The 25,715-nt window shown below is 44.7% G+C and overlaps 1 protein-coding gene across 1 annotated transcript in view; it reads right to left on the bottom strand.

Moving 5' to 3' along the window:
* ryr2a (ryanodine receptor 2a (cardiac)) overlaps positions 1–25,715 on the bottom strand; it is a 924,147-nt gene that overhangs the window by 358,503 nt on the left and 539,929 nt on the right. The window contains exons 41-44 of the mRNA XM_070890953.1: positions 20,589–20,862; positions 8,376–8,490; positions 7,296–7,428; positions 5,828–5,931 (exon numbers count right to left, since the gene is read on the bottom strand). Coding sequence (XP_070747054.1) covers positions 5,828–5,931; positions 7,296–7,428; positions 8,376–8,490; positions 20,589–20,862 — 626 coding nt within the window. The remainder of the gene's footprint in view (positions 1–5,827; positions 5,932–7,295; positions 7,429–8,375; positions 8,491–20,588; positions 20,863–25,715) is intronic.

Genomic DNA, 25,715 nt, shown 5'->3' with positions numbered 1-25,715 from the left:
TCTGTGACAGCCTTGCTAGAGAAGCAAAGACTCATTATGTAACCGCTCCTCGGCGACATGCAGGTGCATTTCCCGGAGCCTGTACTAGTTAGGCCACAGCTTGAGTACTGCGTGCCGTTCTGGTCACCACATTACAGGAAGGATGTGATTGCACTAGAGAGGGTACAGCGGAGATGTACGAGGATGCCTGGACTGGAGAATTTTAGCTATGAGCAAAGATTGGATAGGCTGGGGTTGTTTTCCTTGGAACAGAGGAGGCTGAGGAGAGACCTTATTGAGGTGTATAAAATTATGGAGGGCCTCGAGTGCATAAGAAGGACCTATTTCCCTTAGCAGAGAGGTCAATAACCAGGGGGCAAAGATTTAAAGTAGTTGGTAGAAGGATTAGAGGGGAGATGAGGAAACATTTTGTCACCCATAGGGTGGTGGGGGTCTGGAGCTCACTGGCTGAAAGGGTGGTAGTTGCAGAAATCCTCATTGCATCTAAAAAGTACTTGGATGTGCACTTAAAGAGCCATAACCTACAGGGCTACGGACTTAGTGCTGGAAGGTGGGATTAGGCTGGGTAGCTCTTTTTCGATAGGCATGGACATGATGAGCCAAAAGGCCTCCTTCTGTGTCGTAAATTTTCTATGATTCTACGCAGGGTAGATACAGAGAAACTATTTCCTCTGGTGGGGAATAATGAACAAGCGGTTATAATCTTAAAATTAGAACTAGGCCATTGAAGAGTGAAATCAAAAAGCAATTTTTCACAGAAATGATAGTGGAAATCTGGAACTCGCTTCCCCAAAAGGCTGTGGATGCTGGGTCAATTGAAATTTTCAAGACTGATGGATCGGCATATTTCTGTTAGCTGAGGGGTAGCAAGGGATGTGGTTCAATGATGGATAAATGGAGCTGAAGTACTATTTGCTTTCATGTCATTCATCATTAGCTCAAATATAAAAGACTTCTGAGAATCAGTAGCATACAGATTTGTGTAGAAATAATTACTTGTACTAAAGCCCACAATATCTGTCAAGATGCAAGATTTTTGTAACTTATCCAGAATATATTTCTTATTGAAAACAGTAGACACACAAGCCGAACAGGCTCTGTAATGTCTGTAAGCTTGTAATGTTTGTAGCTCCACACTGTGGATGTGGACGTATTGTATGCTACAAGTGCAGGGTTAATAATAAACAGAACAAGGCAGATTTCTGGAGACTTCCGAGAGAGCTGCCTGCCATGTTAGGAAGCTGTGTGTGTTGTGCTCTGTGAATATATCACAATTGGCGACGGAAGATGGGATTTTTCGGATTATTTAAAGCTTAGTTTTTGTTGGTAAAGGATTCAGCCAGCCGACAGAGAGACTTTGGAAGTTTCTGTCTTTGAAAAAAGCTACAAAAATCCGAGGTAAAATACTGCACGGTATGAACAGCTAGAGATTAAAATGGCAGGTGTATTGGGACATTTGGGTGAATATAGACAGGACCGGGAACATTTTAAAGCGTATGTGGATCGGCTAGAAATGTATTTCATTGCAAATAACATAATCAAAGTTCCAGACAATGCAGTCCAGTACCGGGCTGTGTTGGAACGTAAAAGAGCGATCTTCTTATCGGAGGCAGGTCCGGCATTATATGACACTCTTGTAAATCTGCTTGTACCTGACGAGCCAAAGGACACAACGCTTAAAGAGATTTTAACGAAGCTGGAGCAGCACTATAACCCCAAACCGTTAGAAATTGCTGAAAGCTATAATTTCGGGATTCGGATCAAAAGACTGATTAAAGTATCAGTGATTACATCATTGCATTAATAAAGCAATCGATGCACTATAATTTTGGAAACTTTCAAAACCGAGCATTACGGGATCGTTTTGTTTGTGGGCTGAAAAATGATGCGATCAGAAGGAAGTTATTGACAACGGATGACTTGACTTTTGAGATTGCTTGTCAGACAGCGAGGTCGATGGGCATGGCCGAATAATATTCCCGAGAATTAAATAATAATTACGGTCTTCAGGCAACCGAGGTAAATCACCTGCAGGTTCAAAATTAAAGACGGGCATGGCCGGAAGTCTCAGAAACTGGCAATTCTAACAGAGTGTCAAAGTCGTGCTATAGGTGCCTGGGACAACACATTGCTCAAAGTTGTCCGTATGTGAAGGCAGAGTGTTTCTTCTGCAGAAAGACTGGGCATCTTGCGAAGGCATGCCGACTGAAGGGTAAATCAGCTTTCAAAGCTATGAGCCCAGCGTTCAAAGCTATGAGTAGAAATCCAAAGAGACTACATAGCTTGGAAGAACAACAACAGGACGAGGAGGTGTTAGAATTACACGTCATCAGGAGCACGAGGTTAACGGACAGCGATTTGGAAAGCATCAAAATCCATATAGATGTTGCGGGATTCAAGATACCAATGGAAATTGACACGGGTGCATCCGTGAGTGTAGTACCAGAGTCACTATATCGCGACAAATTGCATGATTTTCAACTGGAGAAATCCAAGATAGAGCTGTGAGGCTACTCGGGAGAAAAAATTCCTGTGGTAGGCCGTATCACCATACCGGTGTAATATAAAGATCAATTTCAGAATTTGCCTTTGTCAGCATATACATATGATATTGAATACAGACGTTCAGCTGATCACAGAAATGCTGATGCAATGTCTAGATTGCCTTCCCCATCACAAGTTACACCTGATAGGGAAGAAGTGTTTTATTTTTCATACATTGATGAAATGCCAGTCACAGCTGAAGAGATTGGTAGAGCAACCAAACGTGACCCAGTGATGTCAAAGGTGTATGAGTATATTACAAATGGATGGCCAAACCAGATAACAGACAACGATACACATCCATTCTTCGTTTGTAGGAATGAATTATCAGTCGATAAGGATTGTATCATGTGGGGTGCAAGAGTGGTTATACTAAATAAATTCAGCTCCAAATTATTAGGAGACCTCCAATGACTAGCACCTGGGAATGTGCTTGACCAAAAGTTTTGCACGCAGTTATTTATGGTGGCCAGGTATGATAAAGATATAGAGTACATCATGAGTCAGTGTACGACATGTCAATCGGTAAGCAAGCAACCACCACCAGTACCATTACAGCCATGGAAATGGCCTCCCACGGTGTGGCAAAGGCTACATATTGATTTTGTTGAGTTAGAAGGACAACAATTGTTCATTGTGATTGATAGCTATTCGAAGTGGGTTGAGGTGTTTCCAATGTGGAAATTAACAAGTAAAACATTGGACATTTTACAAAATTTTTTTTCTGCATTTGGCCTCCCTGAAGAAATTGTTTTGAATAATGGACCACAATTTTGTTCAGAAGAATTTGCACAATTCACGAGCAAAAATGGTGTGAAACATACCAAGGTTCCACCATACCATCCTGCTTCGAATGGTGCAGCAGAGCGCACTGTACAAATTGTAAAACATGCCCTCATAAAACAAATGTTAGATCCAAATCCAAGGAAACGACAGTTGTCATTGGATCACGAATTGGCTAATTTTTTGATTACATATTGAAATACTCCTCATACTACTACTGGTAGAATACCAGCAGAGTTGTTTCTCAAACGACAGCCACGAACCAGATTCTCATTGTGAAAGCCAAATTTGGCATAGTCCATTGAGGAGACACAATTAAGACAGAAAGAGAATCATGATGGAGGTAGAGTAAAAGAGAGAAGTGTGAAATTAAACCAGAAGGTGAGAGTAAAGAACCATTACCATAAATGGTTAAAGTGGTTACCAGGAAGAGTGGTGAAGATATGTGGTCCTCGCACATATTTGTCAAAGATGTTTGATAATGGACATGTTAGGTTTGTTCATATTGATCATATTTTACCTACAGACATGGAAGGAGTTGAAGGTGGGAATGATTCAATTATTTCTGACCCATCAGATAGTTTTGATATACCAGTAGCAAATCCTGAATCCAATGTACTGGAAACAAATCCAGGAGAGAATCAGAATGAAAGTCTGAGTCCGAGTCAGGAAAACATAGAGCCTGAAGTTAGAGTGAGTTCAAATGAAAATCAAGGAAATTCCGTGGAGGAAAATGTTCCTCAGGATGAGCCTCGAATGAGTTTAGATTCGAGACCATGTTTGGAAGGTTCTTTTCGAGAGCGAAGATATCCTCTTCGAAACAGAAAACAAGTGGTAAAGTTAAATTTGTAAATATGGAAAAAAAAAATTATATCCTGTGTTATGTATAAACATGGAAGTAATGTATGATGTTTGTTCTGATGGCTTCTTCATTAAGGAGGGAGAAGTGTAATGTCTGTAAGCTTGTAATGTTTGTCGCTCCACACTGTGGATGTGGACGTATTGTGTACTGCAAATGCAGGGTTAATAATAAACAGAACTAGGCAGATTTCCGGAGACTTCCGAGAGAGCTGCCTGCCATGTTAGGAAGTTGTGTGTGCTGTGCTCTGTGAATATACCACAGGCTCAAGGGACTGAATGGCATATTCCTGCTCCTATACATTCTGGGAGAATAATGCTTCTTGCAAGCCTGCCTTTTTCTATCCGCTGTCCCTGCAGCTGCAGCACTGTGTGTTCCACCTGTTTCTCCTCCCCTCGCCGGAGTGGAATTCCCAATTAGACCCCCGTCTGATGAAGTGTGTGTCACCAGTGGCCCCCTGACAGTTCGGAACATTCTCCAGACACTGCTAGCACTTTGAAATTGTCTAAGTACCAAAAAAACACAATGTACTAGAAGCAAAATGTCTAGCAAAACTTTTCAATGTTTTACCCAAGAGCAGCTGAGGATTCCTTTAAATATCACTGAAAATGGCTACCTTCCGACTTGTACCGCCCGTGGTTTATAGACAGGTTGAGGGACTGATGGCAGCAATGTGGGTAGAGACCACACTAGCATCAGGGTCCTGATTTACTAACATCATTTAACCCTGATTTAAATGTATTTATTCAGGAAAGAGTGCTGCCCACCAAAAATTTAGATTGGGAAACTCGGTAACTTGGCACTTTTCTATTTTAAAATGTCTTCCCACTACCGTCGCATTTACACCTACAAATGGGGTGATGAAAATCAGCCCCAGTGTGTTTACAAGGAAGTTACGCTAAACCTTTATAAAATTCTGGTTCGGCCCCAGCTGGAGTATTGTGGCCAATTCTGGGCACCACACTTTAGGAAGGCTGTCAAGGCCTTGGAGAGAGTGCAGAGGAGATTTACTAGAATGGCACCAGGAATGAAGGACTTCAGTTACCTGGAGAGATTGGAGAAGCTGGGAATGGTCTGTATATTCTTACACCTCAGAGCAGAGAAGGTTAAAGGGTGATTTGATAGAGGTGTTCAAAGTCATGAAGGGTTTTGATATGGAGTAAATAAGGAGAAACTGTTTCTATATCAGTGTGCTACCTCATTTAAATCATTTTACAATAAAGCTGCAAGCATGTTTTTTGAAATAAAAACAGACAATGCTGGTAATACACAGCGAGTTCGGCAGCACTGAAAAAGAATACATGGGTTAATATTTGCAGTTCATCAGAACTAGAAGGTAAGTGAACTTCAGTTCTTTAGAGGACTTAATAAAACAGAAACCAATACCTGTAGTAGCAAAGCAAGACTTGTACCAACATAAACTAAATTGCAGTGTTAAAGGGATTTATTTCAATATATATTACAGGGAAGTAGGACACTTTAGGGCACATTGCAGCACTATTACCCAAACAGTTATTGTATTAATTTTATATTTTATTGTGCAAAGTTGAATTGGTTGAGTTTTTAAGACTTAAACAAATGTAAACATTAATGAAAATAACCACAGGTAACTGCATTTGGATAACTCGGACTGATATTTACTTTTTCTAAGTCAGGCTCGCGCAATGCTAAGGCAAGTTCATTGTTGTCCATGACAGATGCTGCAGCAACATCCAAAGGCGTGGAACCTCGCATTGAAGGAGATGCTGTTGAGAAAAAATACAGCACATGAGAAATACTTTTATAAGTGTTTAAGGTATGACAATGTTGTTCTCTGGTGTATCAAACAAAAGAATTTGGGTGGAATTTGCCTCTCCTTATTCATAATAAGGTATTACAGGGATGATATTTTTAATACTCTGAACTTTGGCACTGGAAAGTTGAACCAACTGAGAAAGTCCAGTTTCAGATTCAATTGCACTCTCTTGGCATAAAGCTGCATTCCAAGTATCAAATCTTATTCAAAATCCTCATCACTGAATACTTAGGATGAATAAATCATTCTGAGTGCATTTGCAACTTTAAGAAATCAGACTGTTGGGCTATTTGCTTCCTCACTTTTCCAATCAATGCCAATGACTGGAGGTAGCTTTTCTTACAAAGCAATGCTCGTCTTTAAAGGCACAAGTGCAATATGGAAAGGTTGTCTGAATTTAATTCATCTCTGCTAAGCACTACTAAGTGCACAAGATACAATGCCACAAGCCCTACTTCTCAAATCCAGTATGGTTGCTCAATCAAAAAGTCAATTCAACATTTTTTTTGAAGGGAGATAAATGATCACATGCTTAAGGAAGTTCAGTGCCGGGGATGTTTTTTGCATCCAATAGAATATCAAGCACTCCCATGTCTGGTATAGTTTGGATTAGATACTGCGACCTTGCAATTATGCAATGGGATAACAGATGCAAATGTACATCACGTCTGTTTGAAATTCTTCTGTTCAGTATTTTATGGCAGTATTAACCCATTTGTCTTAAATGGATTAATGCCTTGGTTAAAATTTCAAGAGCGGAATTTGAGGCAAACATATTCTGTACTCAATCGATGATTCAAGCTAATTACTCTGCCCCAATAGTGTGCCTGGACTGCAACCTCAGAAGAAGCCTTGCTGCACCATTGTGACACTTCCATTTCCCAACCAACCATCCTCGTGGTATCTTTAAATCTTTGCGGCTGGTCAATTTAATTTTAATTTGTTCCAATTTTTGCAGTGAGTTAAGACGATTCAAAATCATCCCATCGGTCTGGACTATGGTTAAGCCCAAGACCCTGAGATCAAAGAGTAGTATTCCAATTCACTGCTCCACTCAATTCTATTTATCAAGAATTTCCATTACCAAAGTACAGAAAACTACTTCTAGTTCTATTCAATACATTAAAATCCACATTACACTCAGTGCTCAACAGGTTCAATGAAAACCGTATAGAGTTTTCATAAATCGTTCAGATTTTTTCCAAAGAAAATGATACTGTTCTAATATATGAACACCAACTAGGTCAAAAGGGAATGTCCCATTAATTTATAATACAATAGGATCTCTTACAGATGAAATGTCCTTTCCCTCACCTAATCCAACACTGCTGTTTTCCAATAAATAGCTTAAATGGTCAAACATGGCTTTTTGATTTTGCCTACTGATTCGGCAGAAATAGCACAGGAAACGACAACAGTTGGCCACCATCTTTGGGAAGATAATTTCCTAAAGAAAATGTATTGAGAGAACAAAAGAGCCTCAGTTTATTTTGAAAATTAATTTAGAAAACCACTTTAACCGAACAATAAGAGAGAAAAAACAGGTCACTTAACATTTGGTCCCGATTTTAACTCCAGGTGGATTCCCCACTCAGGTCCAAGTTAAACTTACAGTCGGGTCTCAATGATGTCATTGGGTCGCATCATGCATGTGAAAAGAAGGACCCTATTGGCTCCGGGCGTGTGTCCTTGCTGCCTGCTCAGGAGAGCAAGTTAAAATTGCAGATGCAGCGATCGTGGAGGCCTTCGGACAGGTAAGAGCCAGAGTGAATTTAACTGCCCACCTTCCAGGCTTCTGCTGAGCGAGTAGGGTTAAAATCACCCCCGAGTGTGTCAGCATCCAGAAATAGCGTATATGGTAGCTTACCTGGGATGCTTGAAAAGCAGACAATACTTTTGCCTTCAACAAAGCTGTACCCAGAAACTTTATTTGCACCTTTTTCTAATTTGGAAACAGTTGTCTCCAAACCGGGTACTTTTGAAAAAAGAAACTTGGAATATACCTTTGTTATTTTTAAAAATTTACTCAAACATACATATTTAATTTAAATGAGTCACATACCACTGAGAATATTTACTCATCAAAGAAACTTCCTGGGTTCAGCTCTGAAGAAGGACAAAATGGTGTTGGAGCAGCCTCAAAAGACTACAAGATATTTGTAGTTTACAACCAGTTCTTCGGCCTAGTTAGACATAAACTAAAACTCATTACAGTGATAAATGAGCTTTCAGCTTATCTGCAAGAAGGAATGAATGTTGAATCATACTTTAACTAATCAATTCACTTTTAAATGATCTATTGGGAATAGGCATGCAGGAGAAACAATGTACAATTAAAGAATAGAGATATTGCGACAATATATATTAATGATGTACAAATCCAGGCCCATCTACCTTAGATTCTCCACCTCCAAGCACATTCACCATCACCTCCATCACTGTCTCATGCATCCCCAGGGCCCTCATTAGATTAGGATGTTGGTAAAATACTTTATTATTCATTATGTCCCTATGTGAAAAAAGCAACAAAACAAAACATACTATTGAGTACAAATGTTTACTTATGGGTATTGGTTAATTGTTCTGAAAATTCCCCCAACCAGACAACATTATTTTACCGTTGATTTCGGACTATTTCAGCTAGATCTAATATTTTTTGAATAATTTAAATTTATTAGAATAAGGCACTTTGAACCTGTAAACTTAAATAAATAAAATCAGTTTGTAGGATATTAGCTAACATATTGAAATGAAAACTGCAAAATGAAATTACAGCTGAAAATAAATTCCCCAAAAAAGAGAAAAGGCTGTTAACCCACGTTGTAATTGTTGCCAGTAAAAATGTTCTAGGTTCTAAGCACGTTTGGTCTCCACTTGGATTTTTTAACATCTCTTGTGGTACAGTTCTTCTGAGATTGTTCCTTTACTCCCAAACCTTTGAGAGCTCTTGTTTTGAGCATTTTCTCAACTGACCAATCTAATTTACAATTTTTGCTTCAATATGCAGTTTAGTTTAGAAATGAAGTGCCAAGCTGTCTGGACATTGCTCAGATTAATAATGGGGCTTGGTAATAGAACAAACCAGAGGGCAAGATTCAGAGTCAAGTGAATTTGGAGGTCAGCAGAGAAATGGTTGGAAACCCATGCTGTGTGCTTCTAAACAAGTCTAAACAAGAAACCCGGAATTGCAGCGGGTCCAGCAAGGGGGAAGGGGGAGCGCTGGCCACGGGTCCAGCGGGGTGAAAGGTCCTTTGTGGCCCTTTCAGCAGCAGTGGGGTAGCAGTCCTTTTGGGGAAGCGGGCTTCAGCTTGCTTCAGCGTCTCTGGTTGCCCTGGCAACTTGAGCTTTTCACGCATGCCCAGAGAGTTTTTAGCCGAGACTTGAAGCTCCGCCCCCCAGACTTACTTCGGAGCGCGCTGCACCAAATTCAAATATTTCTTTGGCGAAAGTCACGATTTTTTTTTCTGGCGCAAACGTACACAAAAAAATTTGTACATTAACATGCGCGGGTGCCAAAAATCCAGCAAATGGAAAATAGGAGCCTAAAGTCCCCCAAAGCTTTGTAAATAGCTGACTGGTTTCATCTCACATCGCACTATTTGGAGCGCTGACATCTTCTGACCCTCATCCCATCAACTTAAGATCTATATCATCTCCCAATCGGCTCCCTCTCTATTTCAATGACCACCTTAATTCATTATCCAGAACTAGCCACCATTTCGCTGATCATTCCCCCCTTTATTCAACTCCCTCCAGATTGCAGCAGCAACCATCTCCTAGTTCTTTTCATCTTCTGAGATTGTTCTATCTTTTGTATCTCTTCCATCGCTAAAGCTACTTGCAAGAAGCTTGCTATCCTTTTTCATGCCAAACATTTATTTACTCTTTAACAAATCTTAACTCTCTATAATGCCCAAATTCAAAGATTTAAATACTGTTGCCATATCTGGGATAGTTCTGTTAACCTCCCAACCTCCTCAATAAAGAAAAATTTGAAAAAGGTTATTGTTAAGTATGGGAGAATTCCACAAGACTGAGTACTGTGAGCTAAATGTGACCTTAATCTCTTTAATACAACTCCAGAGTGCCTAAGCTGCATGGCAGACAACCTTTTATACTCTCTTGCACGAGGTGTGCTGGTTACCCTTGGGCCTCCAACAGTTGCGCCCTCTGGTGGCAAGTCTTACACAGTTACAATGTTTACATACATAACATCACTCCCCGCCAGATGCAAATTATTTACAAGTTGAGACGATCCAGGGCCCTACGCTCTATGGTTGATCGTCTGAGTTCAAACTCTAGTATGGGTGAGTTGGTCGGACCATTGCTGCACTGTGGCGCGGCTGGTCTGACAGGACTGTTGGGAATGGTGGGTTCATCCTCTTGATCGACAGCGAGGTCGATTGCTGCTTGTGTGTGTGTTGGTGGATTGATGATGGTGATTGTTGTGTTCCTAACACAGATGAGACTGCACACAGGGAGGTTAAAGTAACAGTGACCTCAGTCTTTATTAAGACACTCCAGAGTGAGGAACAGGCCTTTGGGGCCGGCTGATATACAGTGCTCCCAAGGGATGCTGGGATCCCTTGGGACTTCAGGGGATGCGCTCCCTGGTGGCGGAACATGGTATCTGGTGTGGGTTGTTCAGGGCAGTCTGTGAACCGCAGCCTCTTTTGGTCCAGGTGCTTTCTGCTAATTTGTCCATTGTCGAGTTTGACTACAAACACCCTACTCCCTTCTTTAGCTATCACCATGCCCGTAATCCACTTGGGACCATGTCCATAGTTTAGTACATACACAGGGTCATTCAGATCAATTTCCTGTGACACAGTGGTGCGACCATTGTTTACATTTTGTTGCTGCCGCCTGCCTGATCATGCAGGTTGGGGTGAACCAGTGAGAGTCTGGTTTTAAGTGTCCTTTTCATGAGTAGCTCAGCCGGGGGCACCCCTGTGAGCAAGTGGGGTCTCGTGCGGTAGCTGAGCAGTACTCTGGACAGGCAGGTTTGGAGTAAGCCTTCTGTGACTTGTTTAAGACTCTGATTGATGGTTTGTACTGCCCGCTCTGCCTGCCCATTGGATGCTGGTTTAAACAGAGCCCAGGTGACATGTTTGATCCCATTGCGGTTCATGAATTCTTTAAATTTGGCACTGGTGAAACATGGCCCATTATCACTGACCAGTATGTCAGGTAGGCCGTGGGTGGCAAACATGGCGCTCAGGCTTTCAATGGTGGCGGTGGCGGTGCTTCCCAACATTATTTCATATTCAATCCATTTTGAAAAAGCAACCACCACCACCAGGAACATTTTACCGAGAAACGAACCCACATAGTTGACATGGATCCTCGACCATGGTCTGGAGGGCCAAGATCACAAACTTAGTGGTGTCTCTCTGGGTGTGTTGCTCAACTGAGCACACATGCTGCATTGCCGTACACAGGACTCGAAGTCAGAGTCGATACCGGGCCACCACAGGTGGGATCTGGCTATCGCTTTCAGCATTACTATACCCGGGGGTGTGCTGTGGAGATCCAAGATGAACGTCTCCCTGCCCTTTTTGGGTAGCACTACACGGTTACCCCACAGCAGGCAGTCTGCCTGAATGGACAGCTCATCCTTTCGCTGCTGGAACGGCTTGATTAGCTCTTGCATTTCAACAGGGATACTGGCCCAGCTCCCATGCAGTACACAGTTTTTTTACTAGGGACAGCAGAGTATCTTGGCTGGTCCAAGTCCCAATCTGGTGGACCGTGACAGGTGCTTTATCATTTTCAAACACTTCCATGACCATCAACAAGTCTGCGGGCTGTGCCACCATCAACAAGTTTGCAGGCTGCGCCATTTCCACCCCCGTGGTGGGCAAAGGTAGCCGACTGAGAGCATCAGCACAGTTCTCAGTACCTGGCCTGTGGCAGATGGTATAGTTATGCGCTGATAGCGCGAGTGCTCACCTTTGTATGCGGGCTGAGGCATTAGTATTTATCCCTTTGCTTTCAGCAAACAGGGATATGAGGGGCTTGTGATCGGTTTCCAGCTCAAATTTGAGGCCAAACAGGTACTGATGCATTTTCTTCACCCCGAACACACATGCTAATGCCTCTTTCTCAATCATGCTATTGGCCCTCTCGGCCTTAGACAAGCTCCTGACAGGTTGCAACTTCCCTGCAACGTTAGCTTGTTGTAATACACGCCCGACTCCATACGACGACGCATCACATGCTAGCAAAAGTCTTTTACACGGGTTATACAATACAAGCAGCTTTTTGGAGCATAAAATGTTTCTGGCTTTCTCAAAAGAAATTAGTTGTTTTTTTCCCCATACCCAGTTCTCACCTTTATACAATAACACATGTAGGGGCTCTAAGAGGGTGCTTAACCCGGGTAGGAAGTTACCAAAATAATTGAGGAGTCCCAGGAACGACCGCAGCTCCATGACGTTCTGTGGCCTGGGCGCATTCCTGATAGCCTCTGTCTTGGCGTCCGTGGGCTGAATGCCATCCGCCGCGATCTTTCTCCCCAAAAACTCCACTTCTGTTGCCATGAAGACGCATTTCGACCTCTTCTGCCGCAGCCCTACGTGATCCAGTCGCTGGAGGACCTCCTCCAGGTTTTGTAGCTGCTCGACGGTGTCCCGACCCGTGACCAATATGTCATGCTGAAAAACTATCGTGCGTGGTATTGATTTGAGTAGGCTCTCCATGTTTCTCTGGAAGATCGCTGCAGCCGACCGAATTCCAAACGGGCATCTGTTGTAGATGAACAGTCCCTTGTGCGTGTTGATGCAGGTGAGGCCCTTTGAAGACTCCTCCAGCTCCTGCGTCATGTAGGCCGAAGTCAGGTCGAGCTTGGTGAAGTCTTGCCTCCTTCCAGCATCGCAAATAGGTCGTCTGCCTTAGGTAGCGGGTATTGGTCCTGTAGCGAGAAACGATTAATAGTTGCTTTATAATCGCCACAAATCCTGACCGTGTCATCACTTTTGAGTACTGGAACAATCGGGCTGGCTCACTCATTAAATTCCACTGGGAAGATGATGCCCTCGCGTTGCAGCCTGTCCAGTTCAATTTCCACTCTCTCCCTCATCATGAGAGGTACTGCTCGCGGCTTGTGGTGAATGGGTCGTGCCTCTGGGACCAAGTGGATCTGCACCTTCACCCCGGAAAAGTTTTCAATGCCAGGCTCAAAAAGGGAAGGAAATTTGTGAAGAACCTGGGTACATGAGGTCTCATCGACATGTGATAGCGCTCGGATGTCATCCCAGTTCCAGTGGATTTTGCCCAGCCAGCTCCTTCCAAGCAGTGTGGAGCCATCACCCGGGACAATCCAGAGTGGCAGTTCGTGCACCGTGCCCTCGTAGATGACCTTGACCATGGCGCTGCCCAGGACAGTGATAAGCTCTTTGGTGTACATTCTCAGTTCCGTGTGGACGGGGCTCAGGGCTGGTTTGAGTGCCTTGTTGCACCACAGTCTCTCAAATATCTTTTTACTCATGATGGATTGGCTAGCGCCAGTGTCCAGTTCCATGGCTACGGGTAAGCCATTCAATTTTACAGTTAGCATTATAGGTGGACATTTCGTCGAAAATGTGTGCACCCCGTATACTTCAGCATCTGCCTCCTCTCTGAGGCTCAAAATTGCTTTGATCCACCATGGACCAATCTTCCTCTGCCACGTGGTGGTTAGCAGGTTTGACAGAGCTTGCAGCTTGTTGGAGGTGCCCCATTGTTCCACAGCTCTTGCAAACATACCCTTTGAAGCAGCATGAATAGGCTGAATGGAAGCCTCCACAACGCCATCAAGGTGAGAATTGCTTTGCATTCATCCTTTGTTGCGGACTCGGAGTCATCTGGGTCACCTGGGGCCTGGTGGCAAATGTTTGCCTGTACATTTCTGCTCGCAAACACAGTTCCAATTAATTTATGAACATTGCTTGCACTTGTGGGCTGAGAGATTTGTTTGGTGTTATCACTGATGGACATAAATGCCTGTGCTATTGCAATGGCCTTACTGAGGGTCAGTGTCTCTACAGTCAAAAGTTTTCGTAGGATGGTCTCGTGGCCAATGCTCAGTACAAAAAAGTCTCTGAGCATTTGCTCCAGGTAGCCATCAAACTCACATTGTCCTGCAAGTAGCTCGGCAATGTAGCTCGCCACTTCCTGACCTTCAGATCGCTGGCACGTGTAGAACCGATACCTCGCTATCAGCACGCTCTCCCTCGGGTTAAGATGCTCCCGAACCAGTGTACACAGCTCCTCATATGACTTATGTGTGCGTTTCACCGGAGCCAGAAAATTCTTCATGAGGCTGTAGGTCGGTGCCCCGCAGACTGTGAGGAGCACCGCTCTCCTTTTTGCAGCTTCCTTCTCCGTCCAGCTCAATGGCTACAAAGTACTTGTCTAGCCATTCGACATAGGCTTCCCAGTCCTCACCCTCCGAGAACTTCTCCAGGATGCCCACAGTTTGCTGCATCTTTGCGTTGGATTCGTATACTCGTCGCCAGTTATTGTGTTCCTAACACAGATGAGACTGCACACAGGGAGGTTAAAGTAACAGTGACCTCAGTCTTTAATAAGACACTCCAGCATGAGGAGCAGGCCTTAGGCACCGGCTTATATACAGTGCTCCCAAGGGATGCTGCGATCCCTTAGGACTTCAGGGGATACGCTCCCTGGTGGCGGAACATGGGAGTGCATGCTTTACAGATATACAACAGTGATGTCCTCTTCAGGTTGTTCCTGGTTGTCGGTGAACCGCAGTTTGGTCTGATCCAAATGCTTTCTGCACGTTTGTCCATTCAATAATTTGACTATAAACACTCTATTCTCCTCCTTGGCCAAGACAGTGCCAGCGACTCATTTAGGACCATGACAGTAATTAAGGACAAACACAGGGTCGGTAACATCAATGTCACGTGATACAGTCACGCGATCGTGGTACATGTTTTGCCGATGATGCCGGGTTTCCACATGATCATTTAGATCCAGGTGGACTAGGGAGAGCCTGGTTTTGAGTGCTTTCTTCATTAACAATTCTGCAGGTGAACCCCGGTAAGCGAGTGGGGTCGCGTCCAGTAGCTGAGCAGACCTCGATATAAGCGGGTCTGCAAGGAGACTTCCGTCACGCGTTTCAAGCTCTGTTTGATAGTTTGGACTGCCCATTCCGCTTGACCGTTGGATGCGGACTTAAACGGGGCAGACCTGGCATGCTTGATGCCATTGTGGGTTATAAACTCATTGAATTCCGAGCTGGTGAAACACGGTCCATTGGCACTGACAAGGACGTCGGGCAAGCCATGAGTGGCGAACATAGCCCGGAGGCTTTCAATGGTGGCAGTGGATGTGCTGGATGACATGATTACGCATTCAATCCATTTTGAGTAAATGCCCACTGCAACTAAAACCATCTTTACAAGAAAGGGGCCAGCAAAATCTACGTGGACCACAGTTTGGAGGCCAATGGAGCCTCCCTTTGTGCATTGCTCAGTTGTGAGCATGTGTTGCACTGGTGTATGCATGACTCCAATCCGAGTCAATGCCGGGCCACCAAACATGCGACCTGGCTATAGCCTTCATCATGACTATGCCTAAGTGGGTATTGTGTCGGTCGTTTCCCTGCTTTTTTTTGGCAAAACCACGCGATTACCCCATAAGAGACAATCCGACTGGATGGACATTTTATCTTTGCGTCGGTGAAACGGCTTAATTTCATCTTGCATCTCCCTGGGAACGGCCGACCAGCTCCCATTGAGGACGCAACTTTTTACGAGTGATAGCACAGGATCCTGGCTGGTCCAGGTCCTGATCTGGTGAGCAGTGAAGGGTGATCCCTCACTCTCAAAAGCAACAATGACCAGAAGCAAGTCTGCAGGCTGCGCCATTTCCACCCCGGTAGTGGGCAATGGTAGCCAACCGAGGGCATCAGCACAGTTCTCCGTGCCTGGTCTGTGGCGGATAACATAGTCATAGAAGGACAATGTTAGTGCCCATCTTTGGATGCAGGACGAAGCATTGGTGTTTATACCTTTGCTTTCTGAAAACAGCGAAATGAGCGGTTTGTGGTCAGTTTCAGGCTCAAACCAAAGTCCAAATAGGTATTGATGCATTTTTTTAACCCCACATACATATAATGCCTCTTTCTCGACCATACTGTTGGCTCTTTCAGCCTTAGACAGACCTCTAGACGCGTATGCAACCGGTTGAAGTTTGCCCAATACATTGGTTTGCTGTAACACACAGCTGACCCCATACGAAGATGCATCACAAGCTAGCACTAATCGTTTGCATGGGTCATACAGTACAAGTAACTTATTAGAACAAAGTAGGTTTCTGGCCTTCTCAAAGGCTGTCTCTTGAGATTTTCCCTAAACCCAGTCGTCACCCTTACGTAGCAACATGTGCAATGGTTCCAGCAAAGTGCTTAACCCGGGTAGAAGGTTACCGAAATAGTTGAGGAGTCCCAGGAACGATCGCAACTCCGTCACATTCTGTGGTCTGGGTGCATTCTTGATGGTCTCTGTCTTTGAGTCCGTGGGTCTGATGCCATCTGCCTCAATCTTTCTCCCCAAAAATTCGACCTCTGGCACCAGGAAAACACACTTGGAGCATTTCAGCCTGAGTCTCACTCTGTCTAGTCAACTTAGAACCTCTTGTAGATTGTGCAGATATTCGGTGGTGTCACGACCGGTGATCGGGATGTCGTCAGGTGCGCGGAACCGATTTCAGCAGACTCTCCATGTTCCTCTGGAAGATGGCAGCAGCCGAGCGAATCCCAAAAGGGCACCTGTGGTATATAAACAGTCCTTTGTGCGTGTTGGTGCATGTCAATCTTTTCGAAGATTCAGTCAGCTCCTGTGTCATGTAGGCGGAGGTTAGGTCCAACTTGGTGAACGATATCCCCCCCCCCCGCTAACGTTACGAACAGGTCATCTGTCTTGAGTAGCGGATACTGGTCTTGTAACGAGACTCGGTTGATTGTTACCTTGTAGTCTCTGCAGATTCTGACTGTGCCATCGCTTTTCAACACCGGAACAATCAGACTGGCCCACTCGTTGAACTCGACTGGCGATATGATTCCCTCTCGTTGAAGTCTGTCCAGTTCGATCTCGACTTTCTCCCTCATAATATATGGAACTGCTCGAGCCTTGTGATGAGCGGGCCTTGCATCGGGGATTAGATGGATTTGCACCTTGGCGCCTGTGAAGTTGCCGATTCCTGGTTCAAATAGCGACGGAAACTTGCTCAGCGCTTGGGTGCACGAGGCATCATCCACTGAAGATAGTGCTTTGATGTCGTCCCAGTTCCATCGAATCTTTCCTAGCCAGCTTCTGCCGAATAGTGTTGAGCCATCGCCTGGTACAATCCACAGTGACAAGTCATGCACAGTTCCATCGTACGATACCTTAACTGCCGCACTGCCAATGACTGGTATGAGCTCTTTGGCGTAGCTTTGTCTGAATCGGGCTCCGTTTGGGCCTTTGTGCCTTGTTGCCCCACAGTTTCTCAAAAGTCTTCTGGCTCATAATTGACTGACTCGCCCCCGTGTCCAACTCCATTGATACCGGAATACCGTTCAATTTGACTTTCAGCATGAAAGGAAGGCTCTTAGTGGTGAAGGTGTGTACGCCATACACTTCTTCCTTGGGTTGAGTTGCCTCTCGTTTGTTCTGCGTGATCCGCGCCGGATCGATCGTCCTCTGCTGACTCTGCCACGTGGTGAGTCGCAGAACTCTTGCACATTCGCTGGAGGTGCCCCATTGTTTCACAGCCTTTGCACACGTAGTGCTTGAATCGACATTGATGGGCTCAATGATTACCCCTGCAGTGCCAAGATGGTGCTAATGGATTTGCATTCATGCCCGATGGCGGACTCTGAGTCAACCTAGGTCTTGCAGCTGCAGACGTGTAGGCCCTGCCACATGCAGTTCTGCCTGCTAGAGACGTTATTTTATGCACAGTACTTGCCGATGAGCTTCGATGCTGGGAAGATATCTGTCTGGTATTATTGCTTGTGGATATGAATGCCTGGGCTATCGTGATGCGCGTAGAAGCGATACCTGGCCATTAAGACGCTCTCCTTCGGCTTGAGGTGGTTCCGAACCAGCGTACACAACTCTGTATTTGTCTTCTCCGCTAGTTTCTCCAGTGCTAGCAGATTCTTGATGAGGCCATATACTGTGGACCCACACACGGTGAGGAGAATCATCCTGCGTTTGATCGCCTTATTGTCCCAGCTTGTTGGCCACAAAGTACTGGTCGAGACGCTCAACGAAAGCTTCCCAATCATCACCCTCTACAAATCTCTCTAAAATACCAACGGTTAAGCCTCCAACCTCTCTCCATCACAACATTTCTTGACTCTCTCTAAATGAGTTAATACTACTATCGTCAGTGCTTCTCGGACATCCTCTGCCTCGTTTCTCCTAAACTGCAAATACATGCCTGCAATGCCACTGTGCCGAACTCCACACTCACCACTCATCTTCCTTCTCTAACTCATTCTCTCCTACGATCTCCAAATGTACAATTCCTTAATTAACTCAGTCTTTCCTTCCTCCGACGATTTACAGGGTTTTGGGCTCAATTTTAACTCTCCCGTCTGGAGGAAACTATGTGGGATGGCAGTTAAAATGAAGCAGGGAACTTACCCACTCCTTTCCTGCCCGATCTGGCCAACTGCAATTTTAAATTGTTGGTGGCGTGGAAACCGCCCCCGCCTGCCCAGGCCGGGTCAGGTGGATTGTTAACATGGTGGTTGGGGGTTCAGGTTGCATTCCCCTCGCTGCCATTTTAACCAGGGACCTTTCAGGCACATGAGGCTAGGGTTCCCAACCATACTGGAACAACCGGAAGTTTCCCCGGAATCGGGGATTTCTCCCCCGAGCAGCCCGGGAGAGCAGCGATTTAAATTTTTTCATCGCTGTATGCCCCCACCCCCAAGCACTACTCCATAATGTCACCGGCTGCTGTTAGTGAAGCCACTTGCTCGGTGACCTCATCCACAGAGAGCTGTGACTGCGTGGAGTGCCGACGGGAGGGGGCTGGAGAGTCAGGAATCGGGGAGTCTGTAATCCGGAGGACTCGGGGAGTAATCGGGACAGGTCAGGAATCTGGGAGCTGGGAATCGGAGTATCTCGGCATTTGGGGAGTCTCGGCAATCGAGTGGGGGCTGTGAAATGGGCTGGTCTCTGAAATGGTGGGGGGGGTAAGGGGGGATTCCTCGGTTTCCCATCTTCGTCTGCTCACGTGTGGCCTCCTTGTCACTCAACAGCTGCTGGCACCAAACCACGAGCAAAAATACTCACGACAGCGGAGCCAACCTTCATACGGTAAACTTTGCAGAAGTCATGTGATCTGCTGTCACATAATCAGGCATCACATGGTCAGATGGCATGTGGTTGGAATGTCACATGATCAAACCTCCAAGAATGACTCCAACCAGAGTTGGCAACCCTAAGTGAGGGCTACCGGCTCCAGGCAGACGGGAGCCTAATTAAAATGTGAAAGTTGCAGCCCGATGACACCATCAGCACCGCAATGAGATTTGAACTTAAAATCACGGTGGGGGAGGGGGGGCCCGCACAGTGGCAAACCTGCCAGTAAAATCTGGTGGGAGGCTGGAACATGGCCAGAAGAAGCCAGGGTAAGCTTAATTGCTGGAAGGATGTGTTAGGGGCTCTGCAATTCCACTCCCAGTCCCAGGAAAGAATCTGTGGATCTCTCCTCTCCCTCACCCGACCAGCATCAGCTGTGCAAATCCCACCCTCCGCACTTACCTTATGGGAGGGACCGTTCTCTTGGGTCTGTGGCAAAATCCGGCTCCCAGCCCATTTCCCGCGCCTTTCGGTCGAGAAACAGATCAAAACTATTCAAATGAGGATCGGGCCTCATGGTGAGAAGTCTATGGGGTTTCCCTCCCACCTCAAAATTTGGGCTCAGTTGTTTATTGCAGCAGATTTCTCAATTCCTTCATACCCTTCAGACCTATGAAATGAATGGGGGTCATTTTTAACCTAACTGGCCAGGAGGGAAACCCATGGGATCAGGAGGAACCTTGGTTTTATACCCTGCCCAGTATTACTCTCTGTTGAGTTCAATGAAGAGTAAAATTGGGTGAGGAGTAAAACTTGCGTTGCACCTGATCCCATCAGTTTCCCAATGGGCGGGTTAGGTAAAGATTGGCCCCAACAGTCTGTGGTAAATGATGTTAAGTTACAGTCTAAAAAAAAGTACTCGCTCATAATGCCTCAAAAACATAGGCTTGAAATAACACATTGGGACAATGGGTAGACAAGGTTAACCCATTTGTCTGAAATTCCTCTCTCCACTACTTGTTGGAGGTATAAACCCACCAACATAAATGGATTAACACCTCCATCCCCAAAGTAGTTGAGGGAGGAATTTCATATTAATCATTCATCTATATATATATATATAAAATCCCAAATATATATCATATAATATTAAAAATTGTTTTTCAGTTTGAAAAAGGTAAATGTAAATAGTCACTAACATTTGAAAAGTGATTCAGCTCATATAAATGTCATTTACATACCATAGCTCATGTATCTGAAGTTACTAGAGCCACACCAGGACTAAATTTTGTTTACTCACCCAAGCCCACGGATCATCAACTTCTCCTCCTCTTTCCCCATTCTGACACTGAGAAGCGATCTGATCTGGCCCAGTGATGCGAGTAAGTTTATTGTGTCGTCCACGGACACACCATTTATTGTGTAGGTCTTGGGTAAAGCACGAACAAGCTCACCAATGCCATCATACTGCCGGTGTAACAGCACAAACATGGCCCGAACCAACTCGGGGTCTTCAATCACCGATTCCTGCGCCCAGCGTACCATGGTCTCGGAGATCAACTGCTGAAGGGTAGCTTAAAAAAAAAATCAAAATCGGACATTCACTTCGATAGACAGGTTTTTAAAAATCCTGTCAGCATATTCCTGGAAATAACTTGGTAACTATCCAAATTGCTATCATATACTCATATTTAATACAGAGTACAAGTAACGGTGAAGCTGTATTGCTGGATGCAAGTCTCGTGGCATAAGAACAAAAACGAGCAAGAAACATAAAAACAGATTGTAAGAGCTTTTACAAGTATGTAAAAAGGAAGAGATTAGTAAAAGTAAGCATTGATCCCTTTGAGGCTGAAACAGGAGAAATTATAATGGGGAATAAGGAAATGGCAGAGACTTTAAACAAATATTTTATATCTTCACAGTAGTAGACACAATAGAATACCAAAAATAGCAGGGAATGAGAGTGAGGAATTTAAAGTAATTGATATCAGTAGAGAAAAAGTACTTGAGAAATTAATGGGACTAAAAGCCAACAAATCCTCTGGACCTGATAGTCTACATCATAGAGTTCTAAAAGAGGTGGCTGCAGAGATAGTGGATGCATTGATTGTGAACTTCCAAAATTCCCCAGATTCTGCAACAATACATGGGGATTGGAAAGTATCAAATGTAACCTCGCTATTCAAGAAAGGGGGAAGAGGAACGAGGAAACTGTAGGCTAGTTAGCCTGACATCAGTCATCGGGAAAATGCTGGAATCCATTCTTAAGGAAGTGGTAACAGGACACTTGAAATTCTGGTCGGAGGCTTCTTTCGGACGAAGGCCTCCGACCCGAAAATTTAAAAGAAAATACCTGGTGGTCCCGGAATTGCGCTCCTGTCTTCAAGGTTCGAACGCAGAAGGTGCAGTTACGTATGACTGCACAACGAATTAGGTACAGTAGGGGGGAGAGGTACATTGGGGGGGGAGAGGGTGAACAGCCAGAGGTTGTGATCCATATCGGGACCAATGACATAGGTATAAAGAGAGATGAGGTCCTACAGGCAGAGTTTAGGGAACTAGGAGAGAAATTAAAAAGCAGGACCTCGAAGGTAGGACTCTCCGGATTACTCTCGGTGCCACGAGCTAGTGAGTACAGAAATAAGAGGATAAAGCAGATGAATGCGCGTCTGGAGAGATGGTGCAGGCGGGAGGGCTTTAGTTTCCTGAGGCATTGGGACCGCTTCTGGGGGAGGTGGGACCTGTACAAGCCAGACGGGTTGCACCTCAACAGAGCCGGGACCAATAACCTCACCGGGGGGAGGGGGGGGGTCGCTCGTACTGTTGGGGAGGGTTTAAACTAGCTTGGCAGAGGGATGGGAACCTGAAAATAGATTCAGTAGGGAGGGGAGTAAAGCTGGAATTAAAAAGCAAAAATAAAGAAAGTGAGTTTGAAGGAGAAAGGAAACAAGCAGGAAAAAAGGGTAAAAAAACAAATTTAAAGGCTCTTTTTCTAAATGCACGTAGCATTCGTAACAAAATAGATGAGTTGACGGCGCAAATGGATACAAATGGGTATGATGTGATAGCCATTACAGAGACGTGGTTGCAAGGTGACCAGGACGGGAACTAAATATTCAGGGGTATTTGACAATCCAGAAGGACAGACAGAAAGGAAAAGGAGGTGGGGTAGCTCTGTTGATAAAGGATGGAATCACTGCAATAGTGAGAAACGATATTGGCTCAAATGATCAGGATATTGAAACAGTTTGGGTGGAAATAAGGAATAGTAAGGGGAAAAACGCACTGGTCGGCGTAGTCTATAGACCCCCTAACAGTAGCAATTCTGTTGGTCGAAGTATAAACCAGGAAATAGTGGAGGCTTGTAAAAAGGGAATAGCAATAATCATGGACGGTTTTAACCTCAACATTGATTGGACAAATCAAATTGGTCTGGGCAGCCTTGAGTGCATAAGGGACGAGTTCCTTGAGCAGTGTGTAACTGTACCAACCAGGTGGCAGGCTGTTTTAGATCTGGTCCTGTGTAATGAGACAGGATTAATAAACAATCTCCTAGTAAAGGATCCCCTTGGAATGAGTGATCATAGCATGGTTGAATTTTAAATTCAGGTGGAGGGTGAGAAATTTGGATCTCAAACCAGCGTACTAAGCTTAAATAAAGGAGATTACAAAAGTATGAGAGCAAAGTTGGCTAAAATGGACTGGGAAAATAGATTAAAATGTAGAACGGTTGATGAACAGTGCCGTACATTTAAGGAGATATTTCACAACTTTCAATAAAAATATATTCCAATGAGGAGGAAAGGGTGTGAAATAAAAGATAACCATCCGTGGCTAAAGAAATAAAGGACGGTATCCTATTACAAACAAGGTCATACAAAGTGGCCACAAGTAGTGGGAGGACAAAAGATTGGGAAACATTGAAAAGCCAGCAAAGAATGACTAAAAAAATGATTAAGAAAGGGAAGATAGACTATGAAAGTAAACTAGCACTAAATATAAAAACAGATAGCAAGAGTTTCTATAGGTATATAAAAAGGAAAAAACTAAATGTTGGTTCCTGAGAGGACAAGACCGGGGAATTAGTAATGGGGAACATGGAGATGGCAGAAACTCTGAACAAATATTTTGCATCAGTCTTTATGGTAGAGGAAACTAATAATATCCCAACAGTGGACAGTCAAAGGGCTATAGGGGGAAGGAACTTCACATAATCACAATCACTAAGGAGGTGGCACTCAGTAAGATAATGGGACTAAAGGCAAATAAATCCCCTGGACCTGATGGCTTACATCCTAGGGTCTTAAGCGAAGTAGCGGCAGGGATAGTGGATGCATTGGTTGTAATTTATCAAAATTCCCTGGATTCTGGGGAGGTCCCAGCAGATTGGAAAACTGCAAATGTAACGCCCCTATTTAAAAAAGAAGGCAGAAAAAAAGCAGGAAACTATAGACCAGTTAGCTTAACATCTGTGGTTGGGAAAATGTTGGAGTCCATTATTAAAGAAGCAGTAGCAGGACATTTGGAAAAACAAAATTCAGTCAGGCAGAGTCAGCATAGATTTATGAAAGGGAAGTTATGTTTAACAAATTTGCTAGAATTCTTTGAAGATGTAACGAACAGGGTGGATAAAGGAGAACCAGTGGATGTGGTGTATTTGGACTTCCAGAAGGCATTTGACAAGGTGCCACATAAAAGGTTACTGCATGAGATAAAAGTTCACGGTATTAGCATGGTTAGAGGATTGGTTAACTAAAAGAAAACAGAGAGTCGGGATAAATGGTTCATTCTCAGGTTGGCAATCAGTAACTATTGGGGTGCTACAGGAATCAGTGCTGGGACTCCAAATATTTATAATCTATATTAATGACTTGGAAGAAGGGACCGAGTGTAACGTAGCCAAGTTTGCTGATGATACAAAGATGGGAGGAAAAGCAATGTGTGAGGAGGACAGGTGACAACACAGCCAAGCGGGTAAGTGATTGGCTGGTGATTGGTGAGTAGCTTTTCTTTTTTCTTTTCTTTATCATAAGTAACCTTTAGCATTGTTGTTGCCAAATTAAGTTAATCTAAGGGTTAAGACATGACAGGAGAGCTCAGACACGTGTTATGCTCCTCCTGTAACATGTGGGAAGTCAGGGACGATTCCAGTATCCCTGATGACTATGTGTGCAGGAAGTGTATCCACCTGCAGCTCCTGACGGACTGCATTGCGGCACTGGAGCTGCGGGTGGATTCACTCTGGAGCATCCACGCTGCTGAGGATGACGTGAATAGCACGCTTAGCGAGTTGGTCTTACCGCAGGTAAAGGGTACACAGCCAGATAGGGAATGGGTGACCACCAGGAAGAGCAGTGCAAGGAAGGTAGTGCAGGGGTCCCCTGCGGTCATCCGCCTTCAAAACAGATACACTGCTTTGGGTACTGTTGAGAGGGATGACTCATCAGGGGAGACCAGCAGCAGCCAAGTTCATGGCACTGTGGGTGGCTCTGCTGCACAGGAGGGCAGGAAAAAGAGTGGGAGAGCTATAGTGATAGGGGATTCGATTGTAAGGGGAATAATAGGAGTTTCTGCGGCCGCAACCGAGACTCCAGGATGGTATGTTGCCCCCCCAGTGCAAGGGTCAAGGATGTCTCGGAGCAGGTGCAGGACATTCTGAAAAGGGAGGGTGAACAGCCAGTTGTCGTGATGCATATAGGTACCAACAATATAGGTAAAAAACGGGATGAGGTCCTACGAGACAAATTTAGGGAGCTAGGAGCTAAATTAAAAGTAGAACCTCAAAAGTAGTAATCTCAGGATTGCTACCAGTGCCACGTGCTAGTCAGAGTAGGAATCGCAGGATAGCTCAGATGAATACGTGGCTTGAGGAGTGGGGCAGAAGGGAGGGATTCAAATTCCTGGGATATTGGAACCGGTTCTGGGGGAGGTGGGACCAGTACAAACCGGACGGTCTCGCAGGACCAGAACCAATGTCCTAGGGGGAGTGTTTGCTAGTGCTGTTGGGGAGGAGTTAAACTAACATGGCAGCGGGATGGGAACCTATGCAGGGAGACAGAGGGAAGTAAAATGGAGGCAGAAGCAAAAGATAGAAAGGGGAATAGTAAAAGTGGAGGGCAGAGAAACCCAAGGCAAAAAACAAAAAGGGCCACATTACAGCAAAATTCTAAAGGGACAAAGTGTGTTAAAAAGACAAGCCTGAAGGCCCTGTGCCACAATGCGAGGAGTATTCGGAATAAGGTGGACGAATTAACTGCGCAGATAGCAGCTAAAGGATATGATGTAATTGGCATCACGGAAACATGGCTCCAGGGTGACCAAGGCTGGGAGCTCAACATCCAGGGGTATTCAACAAATAGGAAGGATAGACAGAGAGGAAAAGGATGCGGGGTGGCATTGCTGGTTAAAGAGGAAATTAATGCAG

This window comes from Pristiophorus japonicus, chromosome 9, assembly GCF_044704955.1.
Source record: "Pristiophorus japonicus isolate sPriJap1 chromosome 9, sPriJap1.hap1, whole genome shotgun sequence".
Lineage (NCBI taxonomy): Eukaryota > Metazoa > Chordata > Chondrichthyes > Pristiophoridae > Pristiophorus > Pristiophorus japonicus.
This window is presented reverse-complemented; position numbering and strand designations above follow the sequence as displayed.